Raw genomic sequence first — 21,339 nt, forward strand, 5'->3', positions numbered from 1 at the left:
CTAAAGTATGCGGTACTTACAAGTGTATTGACGCAATCTTTTAGTGCTTCGATGCACACATATAAAAAACTCACAGCGCTAATGCATTAGGAGTAACTAACCTACTTGTGTTGCACAGCATACTAGGAACTCATGATAAATACTGTTTCTAGTGCCAATTCAGAAAGGACATTTGCCCCTTGAAATGGAAAAAAAAATGTGTATATATTTCTACATGACATCATGATTTCACAAACAAACAAAAAATCGACAAAATACATCAGTGGATCCCATTAATCTGTTAAGTAAACAATAACGTTGACCCCACAAGAAAGTCGTACTTGGGAGAAATGTATTAGTTGTGATTTGCCGGAGAAAAAAATCATGAAAACAAATCGAACATTCCCACGACCGACATTTGATAAGTGAGTCCTAGCCTGAAAACTTGGATCCGCCCTCTGTTTCTGAAAACAAAGACTGAATATATATATCTTACATGCATGTATATTCAGCGTTTCGTGAACAGCAAAAAAAAAAGCCAAATTTCAAGGTTAAATTCATCACTTTGCGTTTACATGCATTTTTCCATTTAAAATAAAGCGGTAGTTTTCTAAGGGTGTTGCTGGACCATTGCAAAACCATTTTACAGCTCCCTGCCAGTTGCTTTTAAATATTGGACAAGAGGCGTGCATAAACTTGTAGGTTCTATTTCATACTCTCTAATGGCTATTTGCCGGATTGTTTCCACAGGTGACACATTAGAAAAACAATTTATTTTCTGATTTATTCAATATTAACTCATAAAATACCATTATTTCATACTTTCATATTTTTCTTACTTTTAACGTCAATATTTCTTTACAAACATGTACCTGCTATCGTCACAGAAGTATAAAGTCCCCGGTAACAGGTGCGGTAAGTCTGACATGTAAAGAAATGTCAGAAAATTTTACGCTTTTGTTTTATTTCCTAAATCTATATTGTAACACTAGTTTTTTTGTAATACTTTGACCCAGAAAAATTGGATTTGGAGTATTTTTACTAAGACTCTTTAAGGTAAGTTTGAATAAATTGTTTGTAGTAAGACGGTAAAATAATGACGGTGATTCAAAAAGGCGGGGTGGGGAGGGGTTCCGACGGTTGCACCCATATCCGTCCCTTGTGATGTAAATGCTTATTTGTGCAAAACTTGAACTAAAATAAGCAAATGATTGCCTGACCCTCCATCGCTTTTATTATTTTGTGGATCAAAACTCCATTTCAGTTTGAATTTTTATATCAGCCCTATACGGTTGAAGTTCTCTTCAAAATAAAAGTATAAATAAAACCAATCAAAATGACAGTTGTCCCAAATTATGACAAGTAAACATCGCAATTCTTAAAGCAGACATAAATTTCTTTATTTGCATTTATATGTTTTTTTTAAGATGATGATAAGAGGTTGCTCTATTCAATTTGTACGTGTAATAAAGTCTTCACTGTATTTTTTTTTAATTTGGGATTTTATTTTTTTTTTCGATTTATCATACTATTCTACTACTAAATCAACAATGACTTTAATAAACTAGAAGCAAGGCCCTACTTGTATGAATTTTGGGATTTGTAATTAATTAAATTGGGATTAAGAAAATCTTCAATTCAGACCCTTAAATCCTCTATGCTACCAAAACAATATTTCCAAACAGTTAGAAGGTTGAACACATATACAACTTGCATTAAAATCTCAGTCAAAACTGACTTCGAATATACAACAACACAGACAACACGAAATCATAAGTTATAACGTTACCCCCATCACTTTGTCATTTGAAGAAAAGATCATTAACAGACCGATAAAGGGTGCCAACTATTTACAGCTTGACCGTGAACGGAGGGTGTTAAGAATCGGGAAAAAACAGTTAGGTACTTTTCAACAATTTCAGCAAAATAGCAAATTTTACAAACAAAAAAAAAGCAAGGCTGTCCGTCAAAATGATAGGATAAGCATTTGCAAAGGATATGGAGTGGTTAATAGAAAATGCATATTTCCATAACCATCGTGGAAAATTTTCATAGAATAAACCGTACGTAGCCCAGGACAGTACATGTAATTCATTCATGAAAAACATAGTTTTATGAAATATGTACATATATGAATTTCTAATCGTGTACTCATATTTTGCGATCTTGTTTTTGTTTTTTTTTTCTTTTTTTTCAGTAAAAGATTTTTTTTTCAAGTTTGATAATATATATATTTTTTAAAAACCATCCATTTACATCTAGGGGCACCAGTCACTGGGGTAGGAGTAACGATGCGTCTAGTACATCATTATTTACATGTATTTACATTAAGATGAAACCGACAACTCGGCCCACGGACAATTCGGCCCAGGACCACTCGGCTCATGTCTCCGGACCGCTCTTACTATGTTTAGGGACTCGGACCCTCATATAAGACAACTCGGATTCTCATAAGACAAATCGGACCGTCATACAAGACAACTCAGCCCGTGTTGAATGAGTGCTATGACCGTATTTGAGGATTGTTTGAATATTTTAATTAAGCCAAGACAAGGTCCGAGTAGGCCTGTAACACCGTCCGATTAGTCCTTAAACACGGGCCGAGTGGTCCATGGGCCGACATGTCCGTAATTCCATTAAGAAACACACCAAATCATTTTTTCTAATCACAGACAGTTGATGTGTAACTTAGTAAAATATGGCCATGTTCACTGTTATACGTTTTACGTTTTTTTTTCTGTAGATTAAGTCGATTTTCGTCTTTTATGAATAGTTTCACATACTTCATTCTGGGGCCTTTTACAGCTTGCTTTATTTTATGGGTTTGCTCATCACTGGAGACGGTATTAGTATGGTGACCTGAAGAAGTTCAATCGTTCGTTGTTTGACATTTTTGGTGGATGACTATTCCGTCGGCAATACCACATTTTCTATCTATTCATAATAATCAGAGCTGTTTAGATATCATACATCATAAGACAAATCATACAAGACAACTCAGCCCGTGTTGAATGAGTGCTATGACCGTATTTGAGGATTGTTTGAATATTTTAATTAAGCCAAGACAAGGTCCGAGTAGGCCTGTAACACCGTCCGATTAGTCCTTAAACACGGGCCGAGTGGTCGAGTGGCTGTTTAGATATCATACATCATTCAAAATATTGTTTTGATTTAAAATACTCTTACTAACTAAGTAGTTCTAAGAGGTACTAATCTAATTAAAATTAGACTAATCAATTCTTCCATTTAGTCACTGAATGTAGAATCTAAAAAAACACTCGGTTTTACTTTCTGTTCTAATGAACTTTCTCATCAGCCAATCAGATTTCATCTTTTATAATTTGGTAAGCATTATTCAAAGGGAAAATCCCAAAGATTCCGAAAAAAGGTCATCTGAACATATTAGAATGTTGTGACTGAATGGAGCAATTCAAGGATCTAATTTTAATTAGATAGAAGAGATACATATTTCCATACATATAATGAAAAGAGCTAATTCCGTCATTAAAAACATAACAAATGTCACCAACTAAAAATAAGATTAAAAAAAAATTGATAACGACACCATTGTGTAGAATATATACAAGCTTTGCGCCTTACTGAAGTGTAGTAAATTTCATACAAAGCATTTACAGTGTAATCTATATTTAAACCCCATTTGGACTTTAAGGTTGTAGACCTAGAGTAAGGGACATAACTTTTGAAATCATTGATATGTTTGTATCATATTGAATTTCACCACAGCCTGTCAAGCTTCCATTTGAAACAGAATGAAATCCAAGTCCAAGTTACTTTGATGCTTACACGACATATTGATGCAAAATGCTGAATACAAACGTTCCAATGATTTGTAAGAGTTCTTTCCCTTACCCTAGGTCTACCTCCTTAAATTGATTAGGTTTAGACATGCGTTCTGTTTACAAAGATTCAATATACGTTTTAAATTGAAAGAGTGTCTGATCAAGACAGTCAGGTGTTCATATCGTTCGTTTTACTCTATTAAAAATAATTTTAAAACAAATCTTGACCTTATTGATAGGGAATAGCAAAACCCAAAGCAATAATCATGAATTAATTTAGCTATTGAATTCGGGATAATGGTGCTAGATTGCTATGATCAAAACAATCTAACTTCGCCTAAGCAATAAATCGGTTTGATTAACGGAAGGCGCGGATGCGAATATTTTGAAAAAAGGGGCCTAGAACAATGGGGATTTCAGTCTACTATTTATTTTTTGGTCGATTTAATATTTTTTCGGCAAAAAGAAGGGGTCTAACACCCGAATTTACTCCCCTCGAACAGCCACTGCACGAATTGTTATTTAGACTTCAAAAGGAAAAGTCTTGGCAGTCAGTATCAAATGGAAAAAAATGTGGCTGGATTGTTTAAAAAGCTCTCATCCTATCTTTAATAATGATATGATTTATGAAATTTGGGATACCATCGACTACATTATGGAAAGGATAACATTAATCAAAAGTTCAATAAATAATCTGTACAAATCATATATAGGAAACAAATATAAAAAGAACAAAGCACCAAATGCGTTTCGAGAAAAACAAGATAGCTTACCCTTAAAGCTAAACTACACAGTATACATTAAAAGACATGTATTTTGACGAAAACTTTGGATGTTTGTAACCTTAAGTTTAATTTTAAATTCTATAAACCAGGGAAATATTTCGTGTGATTAAAAAAATCAAAGTGTTTATATATGAATCATTACAGCATGTACCAGCCACATTTTTGTAAACAAAATCATTAAGCCTTACAATTCGACCAGGAGATCGCCTTTGCCCTTCTGGATTTACGCTGTAGTGTTTCTTTTTTTCAGGCAATGGAAATGCATGCATTGTGGGTAGTTTGTTTTACATTTCAAATCATAATCTTTTTGACAAGTGGAGAAAATTTGTACGTTAATATGAAGGAAAAACCGCTAATACAAAGCTATGCAGATTGTATAACATACGAATTACTTGAGGCGCAGGCGAGGAACATATCATCGATGCAGATACAACAGGGCTGTAACGAACTATTTTTAGACCAGATGGAAACTTGGACACGAAATATAAAAGAGGGTAGTGTAACGAACTATATCAGCAATTTATTACGCGGTGTACATTCTGGAATCATGGAAAATAAAAGGCGGAAAAGAAGAAGTATATTTAATGGAGGAGTGCAATATCGGAAGGAAATTAGAGAGCCCCCATACGACGCGACATGGGGTTGTTTCCAAAGAGGGATACATCGTCTGAAACATAGTTATGTAAGTTTACAGTCCTTGGTGCAAATGAAACACATTCCATCAAATTTGCTCTTTTTCATTCAAGTTCTTCATTGCCACTGTGTGCAAATATAGAGATCCTGGCTTCAACCTACATAAAAACGAAGCAGAAAGGACAAAAACGGATTAAATTAAATAGCAATTTCAGTACTGTGTATGGATATAGTATGTATAAAATAACCAGAGCGAAGAGGAAATGTTACCGTAGGAACCCTAAAATCCAACCGATCGAGAAATAAAACAAAAGGTGTTCTGCCAAAACAAACGAAAGTAAACACATCATGCTTAAGCTTCATACGTGTACCAAATTTCAAATCATTTCAATGAAGAGTTTTAGTTGGCGACCATTTAATGAACAGACGTACATACTGACAACAATAAGGGAAAACGCACCTGGTGTTTAATGGTGGGCGCATCTTTACCAGAATTTGTCCAGTGTGAATGGACTATAGTTAAATTTTTATGGGCTTTTTGGGCATTATGATAACTCATTTTCTAGAGTTGAATCTATTTTAGGATATTCGACCGGATATGAACACATATGACATTATTGCAAGTCTTCATATTCCAAAAGAGGTCATCCCTACTGCGCATGACGGACCAGGATTCTTTGCGTGGCACAGAATGTATTTGAAAATGTAAGTCCATATGCGGATAACTACGGCTAGGTTTGTAACTGTTTCTGAAATCGAAATATAAAGGAATTTGGTGGGTTTTTGACCTAAACGTGTCACTTCCTTCCTGACTTTAATAACATTTAAACGCACGATAAACGAACGCTCATATCGTGCGTTTAAACACACGATAGACGAACGGTGAAAAATAATAATATTAACAAATATTGAAGGTAAGAAAAGATAGAAAATAAAATTATTAAAATTATATGAATTAATAATAGCAAAAAGTATAAAAATAACAGTTGAATCATGTAAATAATCAAAGTACAAAAACTAAACGCACGCTCGTATCGTGCGTTTAAACAAACGCTCCTAGCGTGCGTTTTAACGAACGCTTCTATCGTGTGTTTACCGTGCGTTTAAACAAACGCAAAATGATGCGTAAACGCACGATAAACGATGCACGATCGCTAAAATGGGAGACGTTAATGTTTCAAGGAGTGTGTAAACCACAGCATGCTAATAGACATGGCCTTTAAATTAGCCTTTATATGCAGTTTCAATATATGATATTGTTTTGATTTACAGAATGGAGCTAGCAGTGGGCTGCCCTATACCGTACTGGGATACAACAATAGATTGGGCCATGGAAGATCCCACAAAATCAATTGTATGGTCAGATAAATATTTCGGGAACGGTTACGGATTTGTTACAACCGGAATCATGCGAGGGATACCGACTCCGATGCCAGTAATTCGGAATATCAATGCTGATTGGTGGCTGATATCGCATCATGATGTCCAAATGGCGCTTTCAAAACCGAATCTGTATGATTTTACTGAAAAATCACCATGTTATGAAGATAAACGCACTGAATACAGTTGGGAATGTTTCCACAAAGGAATCCATTATTGGATCGATGGTACAATCGGCCCAGCAAATACTTCATCCTTCGATCCAATATTCTTTCCGATTCACGCATTTGTTGATAAAATATTCGAACAATACAGACAACAGCTGATAAGCAAAGGGATAGATCCCGCTCAACATTATCCGACAAAAGGTATAAAGGATCATGGTCCCGACCACACGACGATGTTTATTTCATTTTACCCAGGTGTAGAACAAATGACTAACCGACAATGCTACGGGGCCGAACTAGCCGGGTTGACGAAATACAGTGTCGGACCAAAATGTCCGGACTGCTCGAATAGCGATGATTTGTATTGCGATTACGATAAAAACCGGTGTGTATCGAAAGAGAGACGTCCCGAAGATGCATTTGCACATTCGACGGTAGTAAAAGTGACAGATGATGGTATACGGTACTTAAATGAGGTTGAAAAGGACGAGTTGTCGAGAATAAAGAAACTGATAACATTGACCGGACCCCTTCCATTCGGAACAAAACCCCAATCCGGATCACGTGATAAACGTACTCGAAGGGACGGGATTCAAATGAGCTGAATTTTAACTGTCAGTAATATGATTTGTTTAATAAAAGGTTTATTGGTTATAATTTCATATTATATGTATTTTATCAATTTTAACGAGTTTTCACGAGAGATACAAATTAAAAAGTTTGTCAAAAATTCTATATAAACTATGGTTTAAGTACAAAGCACAAAGCAAGAAAGGAACTTTAAATAGTAGACCATTATTTAAGATTAATTACAGGTCTACAACTAAATTACCCTAAAATACCGCATACGAATATTGGTATATGACTTATAAGCAATCCATATAATTCTAGCTAGAGTAAAACTCAGAGCACAGACTCAGTGTAGTCCCATCATTATACACACACAAAAAAAATACTGAAACGCAACATTAAAAATGTATTACTACTCGAAAAACAGAGATCAGCGCGTAGTCCTAAATTATATATACTATGATGATAAGGCTTTAAAAGTGTTTACATATTTGTTTTAACATTGAGACAATATAAAAAAAAACCAACTACATTTTATACCTTTGCTTGTTTAGTTGCGCAACCGTTCTTCTTTTTACTTTTTTTCTCATCTATCATCTGCATTGACGTAGTACGTCGGTACTATGATTAACTGTAAATCATGCTACTGCGATGTAAAATTCTTATCTTAAAATTTGTTTATCAGGCCTGGAAAGATGAGATCTTCCATGTAGAACGTTTCTGTCATTATTTTCAGGTAAGGAAACAACCCTTTTATTTTCCGGTGACTACGAAATTTTATGTGACAATTTTTTTTTCACCTTGACTGTTTACCAAAAACTTGTAAAACTACCAAAATTTGTAACCATACTTAGAAAAAAACATGGCCTTCCTCAGAAAATCAAATGTTGCTGCCTAATAATGCAATACATAGTTCAGTTAATGCTTAATTGATTTACTCTTAGTTTTTTCTTTACTTATCATTTTCATTTTTAATGTAATGACAAGGTCAGTAATCGGTACCAAAGGTAAGGTCTTTAGACTTTTAAGTCCTGCGCTTTTTATACTATATCTGTCAGTTTCATTTATTTGCCAGTTGGTTTTTACTCGAGAATGAGTGGGATGTACTAATTTCTTTTCAAAATCATTCTTTTCCATAATTACAATGTGCCGGTCGGACTCCAAAATATCTTTTGTTCAAAGCAGATATTTCTTTATTCGTGCGGTTGTGCAACTGAATTGTATATCATTTTCAGAACATTTGTGTGTATGTAGTCTGGGTATCATTATAAAGATTGTGATAGGAGCTACATGCAAGTATATTAAACGACTCATAGATATCGGGGTCAAATACTAGTACCTAAATTTGACAAAGTAAGATGTAAGAGAATGTTTTATGCTCCCAGTTTTTAGTGGAGTCCGGGTTGCTCATTTACTTCTGTTTCTATGCACAATGCATGTACGTGTTATTTTGGTTATTTTGTGTTCTTTGCTGAATATATCTATTTTCCTTGTCAAGTCATAATCCATGGATTATTTTATTCCCCCACTCCGAATCCCCTGCATATATATAAATCACTTGTGTAGCCCAGTGTGTTTTTACATAACGCCCGTTGCATCCTTTGGTGTGTTGTACAAATATATCGTTCTGAAGCCCTGCCGAGCATGGTCCATGGTCCACCGATCATGTCTTGCTAAATTTTGTGCTTCAGCAGAACTGAAAATTGTGGTAACAACAGTAAATTCGCAACCATTCTCCGCTTTTTTTTTCATTTATCACAGAATACGGTATTAGGTTCAGTGACCCCGAGACCCAAATTAAAATTCAAATCGATGTCTGGTCACGAAGTGCTCACTATTCCGGAGCATATTAGTTCATCCGGTTATAGTTGGGTTAAATAACGATTATCTTGCTCAAATAGCTTCCACAAAACTGGCAACTTTGACACCAACCGTACGTTTGTATCTCCTTCTTCTCCGATTTTCGTCTTTGACACACTGTACGATATTATAGGTTCTGTGACCTCAAGGCTCTGAAAATTATTTAAACCTAACTGCTCACTGTTCCGGCGCACTCGAGTTATAGCTGGGTTCGTGGTGTTCAATTTTCTATGTGTGTTTCATATTTTGTTCCTGTTGTGCGTTTTGTATTTTGTGTTGTCCTTTTGGTATTTCCGGTGGTGTTTTGTCCAGGGATTTCACCTGTTTGCATCATTGGCATTACAACTTCTTCAGTACTTACAGATAAAATCTGTTATAACATTTCACGAAAATTGTCAGAAGAACCGGTTTAGGCCAGTTCTAAAAATTGTCATAGCTCAGTTCTAAAGCCGGCTACTTTGGCAGTTCTGTCAGAGCCCACTCTGAAATGTTCTCGTGGAGTACGTTCTTACAGAACTGACTGCCATAACTGTCAAAAAAGCCAGCTCTACTATCTCGTAGAACTACATGGCTCTGGTAAAATTAAAAATTCAGAGTAGCTTATCTAAATTACCCCTAGAAAAATCCAGTTTTTCATTAATTAAGTGTAAGTTTTTGTAAGAATCAGACAAAATGGGAAAAATTGGAAACATATGCATGTCAAAAAACACAAATTTGACAGTAAAATTTCACTCAAGGATGCTTTATCCATTTATTTAAAAAAACTATTATTTGTTCAGAAATTTATCAATAGAATGTTAGAAAATGATTTTTTTAGTTATATGCCCTTAAATCGTTCATTCTTAGTGCACTTCAATGAAATTAAAATTCAATCTAAATATTTAGTTCATATTGAAAATGCTTCAGTTTAATTTTTGTGCTGTCTTTTGGTTTTCTTGTTTTCAGTTTTTTATATGTGTTATATAAAAGTTTGAATTGATCAATTGTAACTATATTGTGCATGTAGATCGTTTCTGTTCTTTGTTCACGGTTTGTCCATGTTCTTGGATTTTAATGTCTCCGATTTGCCCTTCAACATTTTGATGCTTTAAGTAGTCTTTATAAAAATCAGACATGAGATGATTCATGCATGTCAAAAACCCACCAAATTCAGTTAAGTTCTAGTTCAGAATCCATTATAGATCACACAACCAGCCTTAGTTTTTCATTTGGGAGTTGCGCTTTCGAGATAAAATTTATGTAAATTGTATATGAAATTAGCACGTTGCAAGAGTTATCGTTCTTTATTTTGTTTGATTTGGTTAGTTTTAGTGGGGGGTTAATGTGTAATTTTCTCAAAAGTACAAATCTAAATACAAAAGGACTATTATCAGATGAAACTATACCATATGTAGACCAAAAAAGCATTATCAGATCCGTGGGTTTTTCTACACCATGAATCGCGTACTTACTAAAGCCAGTGTCTGAATTTTATATGGACTGGTACTTAATATTTCCCCCCGATATTTTGCTTTGTGTTTAAAATCATCAATGACTAAAGGTTTCAGTTTTAACTTACTTAATTTGTATTTATAGAAATTAATGAATGTCTGAACAATCCATGTCTGAACAGAGGAATCTGTATTGACCAGTTTGATGGATATCAGTGTCTTTGTCTGGCTGGAGATACTGGAAAACATTGTGAGCAAGGTAGCTGATGACACAGGGACGGATCCATAAATTCAAATAGGGGTTGGGTTCCGTTTCAAAGTGATTTTTTTTTAATTGGGGGAGGGAATGGTTCCGTGCTATTTTTTTTCATTTTGTCAAAATCTAAGACAAAAAAGGGAAACTTTTTCACCAAAAAGGGGATCTAATCCTGGAACCGTCTCTGTAACTCCGCAGTAAAAAGGCTGTTTTCATATAAAAAAGGGAGTAATTTAATACAATAAACATGCGCAGCGAAGGAAGTCATATTATGATTTTTATTATAAGTAACATATCTTAGTTATATGCAATGGTTTATAAATGTATCTATGTCGACATTTTAAAGTATTTATGAAAAACCGGGATATATCACTTCAAATCTGTACTTTCGGGGTTTGACCTGGCAAAGCAGCTACATGTCGACCCAAAGCCTTCCAGACCTCATATTTCATTTTTAAAAAAGCTAATATGCTATGCAGGATGTGCAAACACAACCTTTAAATAATTCCACGGAACAATCGATAGTTACAAAAAAAATAAATAACAAATCATCAAGGATTTATACACAAGTATACATTTTACTTGTAGGAAGCTCTGTAACAGAAGCACCTACCATTAGTATGGGTTCACACTTTATGTTTGCAAGATGCACTCCTAACGCCAAGATTAATGTAACGTTGATGGTATTCCTTTCCTTGATGTAAGCTGGACTAACAATGTGCGTACCATTATCACAACCAGTAATACTCGACCGATTCCGCTCGTACTGTAACAAAACATAACAGAAAATTGGCAAAGACCTTTGGCATAAACGCATGAACAAAGACAAAAGGTAATAATGAAATTACCCATCAGTTCACAATCGGGACTACCCGGCATTTCTCGTTACACAGAAGAAAAGTACGAGGGAAGTTTTTTTTTTAAATGAAGCGGAAATTACAGGGCGTCGAATTGGACTCTTTTTTGTACTCAAAAATCAATTTTGTACAGACAAAAGTAAATTTTTGTTAAAAAAAAAAGTGAATTTTGTTAAAAAAATGAATTTTGTTAAAAAAAATGAATTTTGATTAAAAAAAAATATAACATACTACAAATTTTCAATTTTGTGTCACAAAAGTCTGTTTGTGTGATAAAATTGAATTTTTCACAAAAGAAAATTTTTGTGTCTCAGAATTGAATTTGTGAGACAAAATTGAATTTTGTCACAAAAGTCTATTTTGTATGCAAATTGGTTTACAGAATCATTTGAATACGCCAATAAATTCCCACATTACGATTTTGTAAGAAGGTTTCTCATTGGATATAGTAACCGCGGGTCTAGCAGACACAGGTGTCCGATTTCTTCCAGCAACACAGGACGGTTGAGGCCGTTTTAAGTGAAGAAAGTTGCATTCCACAGTAAAACTGTTTTGAAATTACTAAAATTGCTATAATACGTTTTCTATGAGATTTGTTTGATAACACAGGTTTTAAAATACGCGGTTTTTCTACTTTCGATTTATTGGGATTTCCCCTGGTGAATCACGTGATCATTTCCTGACATCTTTTAACTCAACTATAAAATGCTTTTGCCCGACCTGTTAATCGCAACAAAATTTGTAAAAATTTGACAAGATAATTTGTATTAATGTATTTGTCCCAAATTTTGCTGGAAAAAAGAAATGATTCGTCAGATTAGCCAAGAAAATCATATTAGAAATATGTTGTGCCGTGAAATTTGTTTATCTGTCAAAGTCTGGGAAAGATTATTTTGTTCCATTATCCCTCACGATTTTTTGCCAGATACAGATAGGTTCCTTATTTCATTCTGATTATATTGATGTATGACAAGAAATTTGGTTGATTGGAACAGGTGGGGCGAGATGAAAAACCGACATAGTACGTGTCTAACTTTCGTTTCCCTTTTGTTTACAAACACTCCAATGATCTATTTTTTGATTCAAGATTAAGTGACACAGTGGGTTATACGATTACGATATTCGTGAATGATTTAAGTTTGTAATACACGTATACATGATGCCACACGTTTTGGATTCATTTTTAATTCATTTGCACATCCAAAAATTTCTTATGATTAATTTGCATACAAAATTGTCCCACAAGATTGACTTGATTACAAAAAGATCAAGTCGCATTCGGCAGTAGTTGCGATTGATCACTTCAGTGGTGGGAATATATTTTAGGTTCGGGTCGGAAGAAAAGCAAGAGATTTGTATTTATGCAACAAGAAGGTCAGGAGTTCGAATTACTTATTACCATACAAATATACAGCCTCAAGGTAACAGTATCCGAGGGATTCTGCCTCTGCTCATCCTGGCTTTTGGGTCATATTTTTTTTGTTTTTATAGGACAAGTATTCGTCAGAGGTTTCTTCAATGCCATATTGTTTTAAAACTTGATTCCTGTCCCTAATCCAAAATATTAGTCTTTCTAGTCACTGTTTAGTAAATTTTATTAATAACAACTGCGTATAGAAGAAGTCCTAAAAAATTTCAACCACCGAAGTTCACGACAGGGGATATCATAGGGAAAAGGGAAGGAAACAGAGAAACATGCCGTAAGAAAATGGCGATTATTTCCTCTCGGAAAAGCTTGGGTGAAAAACTAAAGTTTTAATATATTGAAAACTCGGCCCACAAACAAATCGTGCCAAGTCTTCCGTGACCAAGCACGTCACCCAAAGTATAAAAGGTGATATATCCATCGATAAGGCATCTCTTGCATATCACTTCGTACCTCTAATTTCATTTTACCTTTAACTTTCTATAGTAACAGTTACATTGTGTATGTAGATCGACTTTTCGCTTCAGACCATGTACTTACATTTTGACGTATTTTAGTTGTCCTATTGTTGACGCTTAAGTATTTTCTGCCGATATTCAATAGATAATTTGTCAAACTTTATGTTGTAGGGTGTGTTTCCCACAAATGCTCAAGTTGTAAGGCCTTATTTGATCTTTAAGAATGTTGAACTCTCGGATGAAGGCTACTATACCTGCCACGCCATAAGTAGATTAGGTCTGCAACTACAACAGTTCTATAGAAATTTAAGGTATGATGAAAACATCAACTTCAGACATCAGTTTAATGTAAACAAACTATAGGGGAATATTAGAAATTTAAGTCATTATATTAATATGTTAATTTCAACTTGTAACAATAAATAACTCTATGAAGCATATAAGAGACATTTATCTAATAGCACTGCCAGTGGTGATATTTCCTAGATTTATAGATTTCTGACAATTACAATGTACTAGTAATCGCGCTTTTGTGATCTTGTTTTAACCTTTAACCTTTTGATACTTGGATCCGAGTAATGCGTTTCAATTAGGACGAGGTCTGCGTTATTATTCCGGTACGAGTGTATGGATGTTTTCAAATATTCTTACTTTACACAAGCCATACATTTCAGGAGCCCCATTGGTTGTGGATAATTTTTCGTCAATGGTTATTGCCGCAAAAGGTGATTCATACACATTTACCTGCAAAACTCCAGGCCAACCAGATGCTGTAACAAGATGAACTTTCTCGCCAGTAAGATTGTATATTTAACTTCCAACATGCATGTGTACATTGAAGAACAAATTGTTCAACAATAAAGACCCGAAATAGTAGACACAGAAAAACGAACGGTGGAATACACCCTAATACATAGGCAAGGATATTTTAATTGAAAAAAAAACTTTTAATTCATTTTCTTATTTTGTACAGTCACATATATTGGACCATGAACATAAAATGGTTCACTATGGAACAACTTTTACAATGCCAAATATTACAATAGCTGGAGAGGTTGTATGCACTGCGACCAACAAGTACGGCTCGACTAAAAGGAGCGTTATTCCATCGGTGTGGTAAGGATGTAAGTCTTCATGATATGTAAATCATTGTCGGTTTCAATGGTGGTCCATTTGTCTGTTTGAAGGAAGATTTTGTTAATTTTGCAAAAAGTTGGCAAAAAATGAACAAATGAGCCTTATACCTCCTCATCCTTTGTGGCGAGTCCTTAACGATTGGATTCGTTGGCTACTCTTTCTGAATTAGCTGCTATAACTCTCCCTTTTTTGTCCGGAATTGTCCGTCATTGTTTCAACAAATATATATTCAAATGAAACGACTAAACGAGTTGTCATATCTACATCGCAGATCCTATCATTGGCGGATAGAGGAGGTGTTCCGGGGATCGGAACCCCACTTTGGTTGGAAATCATTTTTCTTTTGGTATAACATTTGGGGGAAAATGAGAAATTCACAATCTGGAACCCTACTGTAAACCGTGAAACCTTTGCGGCAGTATTATTTTCGCTATACTTGTGTTGAGACCCGTAATGCAAAAATTAAACTGTCGTTAATATTTTCCTCGAAGATCATTATAATACAGTTTGAGGATCAATCGAGAATTTAAAACTGCGAAATCAGATTGATCACATAAACCGCAAAAAAAGTCGTCGCGAAAATTTCCCGGTATTTAAAACATCTTGATTATATACTCGCAGACTAAGTCGATATACTTAAAAATCAGATTTTACGTTTATAACATTCACAAATTGTTTTGATTTATCGATCTTAGCACTTTGCAGGAGTTATCGTTCTTGATTTTGTTCCATTCGGTTGATTTTTTACTTTCAAAAAGCTTATGATTATTTCTGCAAAGAAAAATAGATTAACGAAATACAATTGTCCGTGAAGGGTAGAGATTTTAAGTAGTGGTCTTTGTAAAAATCATGCATATTCTGCATGTGATACATACACCTAAAAAGGCTACATATTTTTATTTTTGATATTAAGTTGCTTTAAAGGCCTATATGATGGTTTGTATAATTATTCATTGCAATCTGTCTGCTCTTAGGAGATAATCCACATTGGAAATCCAACAGTTTCTATTGTAAATTAGTGTCATTTACAGAGTTATCTTCCTTAATTTTGAATTCTACATTACATTCTATGTAATTTTGATATCCTAAAAATAAGAGTAATATGAAAAGTCACATATTAATTTCTGGTTACTATAATATTTTAAACAAAATATCAAAAATAAAAATATGTGTGCTTTCCAACCATGAACAACATTTTGCATAATTCTTATCTGGAGTGTTACTTAAAAATATTTATATTTGTACCGGTACCGCAATGGTAAGCGCGCTAGCTAGACTTCGAAAGCGAGGCGGGTGGTGCCGTACAGGTTAATATATAATTTATTTTTCTTTTTAGTTTTCCATTTTACATTAGGGTAGTCACACAGTGTAAAGATGACCAAAGATCGATTGCTATCTACATGATTTATCAAATAAAATCGATTTTCAAGAAAATTTTCATTTATAAATCAAAGACAGAAGTTTTCAAAGTCGCTAATCGTCAAATGTTCACTGTCATTGATTTTAGCTTACTTTCAACATCCAAAATGGAACAAATGCAATATGCTCTCAAAATCGGTTTACTTCCGCTAAAATATTGGTTTCCTTGATATTATAACGTACTCTTTCGTAACAGTTATGACCCGAATGTTTTCAACATCCGGAACAAGATTAAATAACTGGCAATGGCTTTATATAATAGATATCGGAGTCTTGATAATATATATGACCTTTATATCAAATGTAAAGAACGCCTGTGTTTCGGAAACTGGGTGATATTACATAATTTCAATTCTAACCGATCATTTTATCTTGTAGTGTAAATTTCCCGTTCTAATACAAGCAAAAACACGCATAGACATGTGTATGATATGTTTTAAAAAAGGTACGTTGTAGCGATCTTTGGGGTCGTTTATGATATTGACCAGGGAACCAGTTTAGGAACCAGATTAAGCAGCTGGCAATAAATATTCATATTTATCGGGTGCGCTAATGTATATGAACGATATAGTCTTGAAACGAGCCTAAGTGCCTGAATCGGAAATTGCGTAATGTTTAAAGCTAACCGATCATTTTATGTAAACTTCCCGTTCTCATATAAGCAAGAAACACGTGTAGAGCACACGTGTATGATACTTAAGACATATGATGCAAATCATATGCGAATATTTAAAAGTACCGAACTTACGAGTGCAGGAAGTCACTAGCAATATTAGCGACTCAAAAAGGGTCCGAGATTTTTATAAAGTCGAGTTAATCCACTGTTATTCCCAATTACTGAGAAAGTTCAAATAACGTACTTTATTATATAGATAACAGTTATTTACCGAATGTTCCCAGTGTAATAAAGATCTGTATTTCACACTGTTAAATAAATTCTGGCTTTCTCCCGCCAAAACGTCACAACAGGTATATCAATTCGCCGCTCATAAAGTTTGAAACTTATATTGAAAATAGCACGAATAATGAATGAAATATATATAATAAATAGGATAATCAATTGGTTATGTGATTAACCAAAACATAATCACTCGTGCCAATAACGCAGTAAGATTTAACTCGTGCGCGGAACAACTTCCGCACACGCGTCAAATCTAGTCGTCCTTCGACCCTCGTTATCATATTTTGGTTATTCACTCTTTCCAGTTAATTAAGCTATAAATACTTATACCTGTTTTGAAAATGGAATGTATATAGTGATCACTGTGTCCGTTTGTCCGTTTGTCCGTCCACACTTTTCTGTTACAGTTTTCTCAGCAATTAGTTATCCAAGCCATTTGATATTTTGGTTCAAGCTTCATATATATACAGGCATGCCATCTTGTGGTATTCAATTTCAGACTCTAGCGACTTTAACTTCCTGTTTGACGACTTTGTTTATATTTGACCATATAGTTTTGGGCAGTCCGAGGATAGGAGTACGATTATCCTTTAGTGAGCTTTGTTCTTTCCTTCTCAAGCTTTTTTGTTTGTTTGCTGTATGTTCACTTTAAGATTATAAAGAATAATTATTGTTGCATCATTTTGGCATTTGTTCCGACTTTGAATTTAAGAATACACAATCATTTTGGTCATTATAGAAAGTAACACATATCTGTACGTATACATGTGTTGGTGACGACTTTCACGTTCGCCATTTATGTCTTATCCGGTGGAAACTGGTTTACGGTTTCATAATCTACACAAAGAAAGGATATCGAATTCGCAGGCAACGAGAACAGTAATAGTAGTGTGTAAATACGTCTCTGAATGTGAAAATATCTGAAAGCTTCTATAATATTTTATCATTTGAATGTTCTTTGTAGTGATCGATTCAAGTTCATTTCCTGATGTCTCTTGACCCCAGTAGACCTCTATATAAATAAAGAACTTTTCCGGAACAGAATTGAATGTGAAAAATAGTCTATGAATATACGTGTTTTATAAGTATTTTTTCTCTCTAAAATGTGTATGCTCAAAATCATCCCGATGCAACAACAAACTTTAATGATACGTATATCTTCTACTAAATCTTGGACCCTGATTTTTTTCTTATCGCATGATTTATTGCTTTGTGATATCAAGTTTAGGATCATTTCAAAAGTTATGAATGTTACTTGTGATTTTTGGTTGCCTTAATCTAATTTTGTCGATTTCTGATGTTTGTCCTCTATTTCTAAGTTGTCTGCGGAGCTTGCAGCACGGTACTTGGTTAGAAAGGAATGTCAGTAGTGTTATACGATGTTGGTCTTTAGCGTGTTTGACTTTTTAGTTTATTTTGATGGAGGGTTATTTTGTTACCGTGGATTGTATTACTAGTTGTCGGGGCCTTTCAGAGCTTACTTGATGGTGTGTTTACACTTATTGAAGACCTCTTGGTGATCTCTTTAATTTTTTACTATTTTATAGGGGTTTTACGATGGTGCATTTGTTGCCTTCACGAATAGGCACCTTCTCTATTAAATTAAATACTTAAGATAGCAGTAATTAAAAAAATGATAGTTATTGAATTACATTCTGTATTGTTAATTGATTTTATTCTTTGCCGAGAAATCACTTCTCTACAAATTTATGTACATAAATGTATACTCAGTATATCGCATCACAGCTGTAGTCAATATAAAAATTATATACATGTATACACGCATTGGTAAGGGGAAGATGTATAGTTGAGTCAATTAAATTTCTTGTTAACTCGACACACACACAAAACTCTTCATCAAAGTTGAACGATGATTGCATTCACGTGTTAAAAAAGCTTTCTTTCAACCATATCGTATTTTTGTGTAGTTTTGTCTCTACCTGTCCCCAAGAGGACCCCTTTCAATTTCCGTAATATTATTCAATTATTTTTAAAGTTACTTCTAGATCTTAAGAAATATCTACTTTGCACAATGAGGAATAAGCGGCGATTACTTCTATGCAGTATTGTGTTTTCTTGTGCTGTTTTCTTTTTGTTTAAAACATGGTTTAACGGGCCACATTACAAAGACTCAAACTATGAACGAATTGATTTAGAGATAAACAAGTTTCACGACATTGTAAATTTCAAATCGTACCACAAAAGACATCTTGCTCCGGAATCACTAAATCCATCAAAAAAGGAGATTACTCGGAAGTCGAATTCTATCCACGATACCGTATCGTTCGGTGAGAGGCGCACTAGAAAATTATTGAACAACAACGTCAATCAATTACTTCGAAATCTCTTCAAGTATGACAGTACGGCGTTTAACTTCTTTCAACTAAAGAAAACTCCGTTCAAAGATCTTGTTTACCGATTTCATGAATCTATTCCGCAGGGAAAGCATCTGCCAGGCATGCCTAAAAAGGGAAACAGTGCGCACTGGGAAAAGTTTTGGAGAGGTATTCACCAAACTGGGTTATATGACCCTTCTGAACTTGAAGTGGACAAATTGCTCCGCGACCTTACCCTCGAACCTATCATACGAGTTAAGAGGATGCCAAGGGGTACACAAATAAAACTAGTTCTCCATTTCAAAAACGGTGGTAGTGCAGCATTTAAACCTATGCGATTCCCAAGGGAAGTGGAGACGAATCCAAATCATTTCTACTTCAGTGACTATGAACGTCACCATTCTGAAATAGCAGCATTTCATCTCGACAGATTGCTTGGTTTCTACTGTGTTCCACCAACCATCGGAAGGTTGGTCAATTTGAGTTCTGAAATACGTAACGTAGGAGATAGCTCTGTGAAAAAGTCGTTTTTCTATTCTCCTGTCAAAAACCTTTGTTTTTATTCTAATTGTTCTTATTATTGCGGTACTTCACACGCTGTATGCGGTGCGCCATACATGAAAGAAGGCTCAGTTCAAGTTTTCCTTCCATATCGAAATATTGCGGAAAGGGTCAAGTGGAGAAATCCATGGCGTAGGTCGTATAGCATTCGAAGAAAGGCATCCTGGGAATATAGTGATGATTTTTGCGAACGGAAGGTAAGGAACAAGTTCCCATACAATTCAAAAAGACGTTTATTACAGCTTATAGACATGCATATCTTTGACTTTCTGCAAGGCAACATGGACAGACACCATTATGACACTTTTAAAGCATTCGGAAATGACTCGTTCTACCTACATTTTGATAATGGCCGAGGTTTTGGAAAGACCAAACACGACGAAATGTCAATCTTGGCGCCATTATATCAATGTTGCCTCGTCAGTTATGAAACTTTCATGAAGTTAGTGAAGCTTTATATTGGCCCCGAAAGCTTGAGCGTTCTCATGCGTGCCTCTCTCAAGAAAGATTCACTGAATATGATATTGACCGAAGCGCATCTCAAGGCACTCGACAGACGTGTTCTAAAAGTTCTGTATGAGATTTTTAAATGTGTAAAGGCTGGGAAGAAAATCAGTAATGTAATAGTTAAAAGACAATGGCGGATTTGATTTTTCTGATATTGAAGTTTTTTTTTCTTTGGAAGAACGGTTCCGGTTATAAAAGACTAAACATCTCTTAAATATACGGTTAATACCTGTAAACATATATACTGGCTTTAATTAATACTACTAGTACATGTATATTAAGTTTCATCGTATTCTTTCAGTAAAGTTAGAACAATATGATTTACAAAATGTAACATATTTACTATTTAAGGAAATTTTAAGAAAATATCTTTGAGATAAAATTTTGCAGCAGTTCCCAGTAAATAGTGTCCTTGTACTTCTCACTATTTACTCGCATGAGCGGCTCAATTCTACTAATGCGCGTAGTCAGAGACGTTGAATAATAAATTAGATGGCTTGCATTAAACGATAGTTGGGGACTCTTACTATGTACAGGCATGAGCGACTCAACTCTACTAATGCGCGTAGTCAGAGACGTTGAATAATCAATTAGATGGCTTGCATTAAACGATAGTTGGGATGAGTCCACCTCATCGGAATATTATGATAATGTTACAATGTAATTGTACTTCCCAAATATATGATCACCTCGACGGGTGATTGTAGAACAGTAGAGAATCCTTACCCTACCGATGCACATTATCCATAACCCAAGTGTTAGTGAAATTCAGATCTTTCGTTCAATTACCTTATGATTAGTTTCCGTGAGGTACCTGTTAGTTGATACCGTGCTTTCGTAAGTTTTCTGTCTAGTCTGTCCCCCAGATAAGGGGGAT

The 21,339-nt window shown here is 34.7% G+C and overlaps 1 protein-coding gene, 1 long non-coding RNA gene and 1 pseudogene across 5 annotated transcripts; all 3 read left to right on the top strand.

Annotated features, from left to right (window-relative positions):
* Nucleotides 1-859: 859 nt before the first annotated feature.
* Nucleotides 860-7,406, top strand: LOC148596847 (tyrosinase-like protein 1). The gene is made up of 4 exons (XM_088563371.1): nucleotides 860-894; nucleotides 4,815-5,246; nucleotides 5,781-5,902; nucleotides 6,470-7,406. Exons 2-4 carry the CDS (start codon nucleotides 4,818-4,820, stop codon nucleotides 7,347-7,349), a joined length of 1,431 nt encoding a protein of 476 aa, XP_088419497.1. The 5' UTR covers nucleotides 860-894; nucleotides 4,815-4,817; the 3' UTR covers nucleotides 7,350-7,406.
* A 573-nt stretch (nucleotides 7,407-7,979) lies between these two features.
* Nucleotides 7,980-16,817, top strand: LOC148596848 (uncharacterized). 4 transcript variants are annotated; one of them, XR_015919182.1, is made up of 6 exons: nucleotides 7,980-8,050; nucleotides 10,750-10,854; nucleotides 11,449-11,692; nucleotides 13,773-13,912; nucleotides 14,276-14,725; nucleotides 16,075-16,817. It is a non-coding gene; the product is annotated as an uncharacterized LOC148596848 (long non-coding RNA). The 4 variants fall into 4 exon arrangements; XR_015919183.1 differs by having other exon boundaries at nucleotides 14,276-14,397; nucleotides 14,575-16,817; XR_015919184.1 differs by having other exon boundaries at nucleotides 10,750-10,863; nucleotides 14,276-16,817.
* A 2,247-nt stretch (nucleotides 16,818-19,064) lies between these two features.
* Nucleotides 19,065-20,779, top strand: LOC148596849 (extracellular serine/threonine protein kinase FAM20C pseudogene; annotated as a pseudogene).
* Nucleotides 20,780-21,339: the final 560 nt, after the last annotated feature.

This window comes from Perna viridis, chromosome 15 (genome assembly GCF_037379345.1).
Source record: "Perna viridis isolate PV_CMFRI_1.1 ecotype Kerala chromosome 15, ASM3737934v1, whole genome shotgun sequence".
Lineage (NCBI taxonomy): Eukaryota > Metazoa > Mollusca > Bivalvia > Mytilida > Mytilidae > Perna > Perna viridis.

Excerpts from the sequence above, each read along its gene's own strand:
- LOC148596847 (XM_088563371.1), top strand. The coding sequence starts at position 4,818 with ATGGAAATGCATGCATTGTGGGTAGTTTGTTTTACATTTCAAATCATA. Across the intron at positions 5,247-5,780 it reads ATCGTCTGAAACATAGTTAT|GATATTCGACCGGATATGAA; the intron begins GTAAGTTTACAG and ends AATCTATTTTAG. Across the intron at positions 5,903-6,469 it reads CACAGAATGTATTTGAAAAT|AATGGAGCTAGCAGTGGGCT; the intron begins GTAAGTCCATAT and ends TTTGATTTACAG.